Raw genomic sequence first — 4,506 nt, forward strand, 5'->3', positions numbered from 1 at the left:
AAAGTAATAAATGTTATTTGCAGTTAACAATTTTCTTTTTTCTTTATTACAATATTTATGGCAAGACTAGGTAATCTAAGGGTATTAGAAGTTACTATCATAATAGGTCCAAAGTGAATTAAATATTCTGAAACTGAATCTAAACAGATAGATTGAATAATCTAAACTGATATAATAAAGAAACTTTTGTATTTTTTATGTATGTAATGTTTTCACGCAAAAACCACAGGACCGATTTCGAAGATTCTTTCGCCAATAGAATGCTGCATCCTCACCGAGTGACATGAGCTATATATATATAACAGGGGCGAAGCCGGGCCGTACCGCTAGTCGATTAAATAAATGTTCGAGTTTGTTAAAACTATCAACGTTTGATATATGATGATAAAAATTATGCTCTAATCTTCAGATTATCTGGATGATGATGCAGAGGAACCTCCTCCGAGGGTTAGGCGGTACCCCACTCTCTTCAGCTCCAAGAAAACCCCACTTGATATTCGAGATGTTCGGGGTTAGATTTTACTTCTTTCCAACCGACTTTAACATAGGTGGTTATCATCTCCGTCTGTAATTTTTTTTTGTGTTTGTTTCCTGATAAATTTTTACTGGGTGAACCGATTATGATGATTCTTTTTTTATTTAAAAGCTGCTGTCTCCCATGTGGTCCCATGGAAATTTGGTCTAGTTCTAGTCTAGTCTAGTATCTAGTTAATTAGTGTTATGTGAAAAATTAATATAACTATTATGAAGATAATTTCTTGTAGATGATATAATAATCACACTGAGAAATCTTACCAGGCCTGTCAAATGAGAAAGTTTTACAATTAAAATGCGAGTGAGACGAGGCACGACTAATGTATATGCTTTCCAATACCGCCATTTACAGACGCAGTAAACCAGCTCCTCGCCACCATTGACGAGGGTTCCCCCACGAGGTTCACAGGCGGCAGGCTCGCTACCAGGCTGCCTTTATTCGAAGACATGGAGTACACTGACCACGCGGAGATGCTGCCGGCTCCGCAGCCCGTTCTGTATGACTACATCATGAAGCCCACCCGCTCGACGGCAGTCGGATGGCTGCGGGCTGCCGCGAAAACTACTAGTAAGTTTCTAGAAATAAGCAGAAAATTGGAATGTTTATGTTATGTTAATATAAAGACTAGTTGTTCACCCCGGCTTCGCCCGTGGTACATACATAGCTTATGTCGCTCCGTGAGGTTGCAGCTTTCTAACGATATAAGAATTTTTGAAATCGGTGCACCGGTTTCTGCGTGTTTTATTATTTGAAATGATACCTAATGAAAAATGTTGTTTGATGACTATTTTTTTTTTCTATATCTACGTGTTATAAATACCATTTGTATTGTAAGTATGTATCCAATCATTTTGCCAGCTATGGGAAGGTATTAGCTCTGCTCACACGCTCGCCGAACTCTTGATCTTTGGATAGACCGATGTTTTGCTTCAACGTTTTGTGCCGTGATAATGTTATCCACGTGCGCGGATAATATGAAAAATCGATTTCAGCCACAGCGCCCGAACCGACAAACGCAACATCAGCGGCTAACACAACGACCACCGTGTCCACGTTACCCACGGCGAGATGGCCGATAGACGTGCCCGCCCTCCTCGACCTCATAGCGGTCCTCGCAGCCGACTACGAGACGAACCTCACGAGGAAACTCAACGAGTCGCTGATGCAGATGTCAATACCCACTTGCGAAACTTTCACCCCGCTGAAAGTCACCACGTCGGAGTACGACGCTAACGCAACTGGCACTGTCATCGCTAAGGTAGATTTGAGAATTCGATTGTTCAATGCACAATCTGATATGAGATAGCTGTGTTATGGAGATTCAAAAGTGCTTCTATCAGAAGTGTAACTGAATAAATGGATGTTTGTTTTTTAATTAAAAATAAACAAACAAGCTAGAATAATAGAATACATTGTCACATTTTTGTACACAAAGAAACAATTAAATCCGCCCGATCCAAATCAAGATAAGAAGATAAACTCATGAAATTATTGCATTGTCACAATACCTTGATAAATGAACAAAGCTTTAATTTAATGTGTCCGTTTAAAATTAGTAAAAAACGAGTCTTAAATATATAAGCGTGTTAATAAAATTAGTATAAGATAGATAAAAACAGTACTTAAATATGTCTTAAATCTGTAAACTCAAACTCAAAGTAAATATGGCAGTGTTTCGTATGCGGCTTGGAAGAGGAGGGCGTGCCCCATTCTGCACCATGCGCGGACGCGTTCGCCGGCGACTTTTTGCCCCTTGTGCCCGTCGACCCCACCGCCAGGGCGAAGATATCCAAGTACAGGAAGTATTGTAAATATTTGAATATGTGAGTTTTATTTTAATCACTGTAACTCTAACGCACAAACACACCCACAGACAAACGCACACATACATTTTGAAAGCTCATTAAAATATTTATGTTACAGTAAGAACTCATTGTTCGTTAGAACACCATTTCCCTAGCTAGACCTAGTTGTAACTAAACCTTTATTACAACTAGATCTAACAAAGGAAATCACAAAAATGAAATTATTGTATTGTTACCGATCCTTCGTAACATCTATTAATGTGTTTGAATTATAATTCTAATTGGGTTCGCCAGCACTAAACAATTTCATTGCTAACGTGTAAGCAAAACTTTACTTTATTCTATCATTTTTATTTTCTTAACTAAACCATATATGTTCTGTTTTAATTTAAGCTGGTGGATCGCCTGATGGTAAGCGCTACCACCGCCCATGTACAATGAATCTGCAATCGCCTCTAAAATTGATTACCGACTTCAAATTGAAAAGGGATTAAGATAGCATTGACGAGAGTAATAAAGGAAAGGACTGGAAAGAGAACAAAACACAGCAGAATGCTATTTCACGCCGGTCTTCTGTGAGGGTGTGGTACTTCCCCGGTGCGAGCTGGCCCAATTCGTGCCGAAGCGTGTTCGAGTACCACAAAAAAATAATTTAAACTGTATATAATACTAGCTGCGCCCTGCGTTTTCACTCGCGTAAATCTGTATCCCGTAAGAATATCGGGATTAAAAGTTGCCTATATGTTATTCCAGTTGTCCAGCTATCGACGCACCAAATTTCATTGCAATTGGTTCAGTAGTTTTTACGTGAAAGAGCATCAAACACACACACACGTCCTTACAAACTTTCGCATTTATAATATTAGTAGCATAGGATAGTAGGAAAGATAGTAGGATAGGATAGTAGGATTTAATGCTCTTCTAAAGCATAGTTTAACGTTTATCCGCAGCAAAGGCTACATGTACAACGACACACAACCGCGCGCGATATTCGGCCGCTGGACCGGCGGGTGCGGCGTGCGCTGGATCGATCTCAGCGGCATCTACACGCAGCGCACGTGCCGCAGCCGCTTCCAGGCCACCATGGGCAAGCATTACGCTAGCAAGCGCATGGCGCGGCTCGAGATGGCGCTATTGGTACGTAATGTTGGTATCAGTGTGCCTACTACAGAGTTTTTTTGCTGGTTCATCACTGTAGAAACTGATTTCCGAACCGGTGGTAAATGTTAAATCTATGTTAGGACGATTCAAAAGTGCTTCTCGTATAAGAAGTGTAATTGAATAAGTCAATGTTTGAGTTTGAGTGGTGCAGTGGTGGAGTTTTAAAGGCCACCATGGGCAAGCATTACGCTAGCCAGGGAATGGCTAGAGACTGGAGGTTGCATTCTAGGTAAGCCTTTGTTCCATCGCAGTGCAAAAAACTAGAAGTCGGTTGTCGTGATTCAAAGGTTTGATGTTTTAAGAAAGAAGATCATACTGTAATTGTCTTGACGTTAAAATGCATAAAAAATAATGTGTAAAATTTATAGTTTGTGTAATATTTTATTTTTGATGTGAAACATCTATAGCTGCACGTAAAACCGATTTTTGGCGTGGCGACGCATTCCGTGGCGACTATACGATGGTATATATAATATATATACAGTCTTTTACAAAATAATGTCGATGTTTCACATCTGCCAGGCGTCCCGTAGCGGCTCACATTTTTGTGTTTTATCAAATAATTTCTCATTTTTTCAGACTTTAGACAATGGCTGCATTGTGAGTCCCATGGCAACTCTAGTTCCACTGTCCCGTGGTGTTTCACTGTTCGCGCGATTCCATGCCTGCGTGTGCACCGGCAGCTGGTGTAACACTGCGATACAAAACGCGCCATGGACGTCTATCATATTCCTATTGTTATTATTAACGAGACGATTGTAATTGCTGGCGGAAAAGTGGATTATGCATTTGGTGTTCAGAATTAAGCGTTTAACAAACGTTCTACATAGCTAGCTGGTGTTTATACCATGCATCTTATGGTGATTAAGAACTTAAGCAGCAATGTAGATCGAACGAGCGATTATGTTATGTTCGAACTTCGTTGTAGTAACATGCAGTTTTAGAAATATTTTCATATCGAAATTTGTACTCGGAAAATGAAAGAATTATGAACAATATCAGTAC

The 4,506-nt window shown here is 39.9% G+C and overlaps 1 protein-coding gene across 1 annotated transcript in view; it reads left to right on the plus strand.

The window, feature by feature from the left end:
- The window catches only part of LOC119839381, a 6,332-nt gene extending 2,069 nt beyond the window's left edge, over window positions 1–4,263 (plus strand). Inside the window, exons 2-7 of the mRNA XM_038365649.1 lie at window positions 410–511; window positions 887–1,102; window positions 1,528–1,793; window positions 2,207–2,358; window positions 3,291–3,477; window positions 4,081–4,263. Of these exons, the coding sequence (XP_038221577.1) occupies window positions 410–511; window positions 887–1,102; window positions 1,528–1,793; window positions 2,207–2,358; window positions 3,291–3,477; window positions 4,081–4,263 (1,106 nt within the window). The remainder of the gene's footprint in view (window positions 1–409; window positions 512–886; window positions 1,103–1,527; window positions 1,794–2,206; window positions 2,359–3,290; window positions 3,478–4,080) is intronic.
- Window positions 4,264–4,506: the final 243 nt, after the last annotated feature.

Source organism: Zerene cesonia, unplaced genomic scaffold (assembly GCF_012273895.1).
Source record: "Zerene cesonia ecotype Mississippi unplaced genomic scaffold, Zerene_cesonia_1.1 Zces_u014, whole genome shotgun sequence".
In the NCBI taxonomy this organism is placed as follows: Eukaryota; Metazoa; Arthropoda; class Insecta; order Lepidoptera; family Pieridae; genus Zerene; species Zerene cesonia.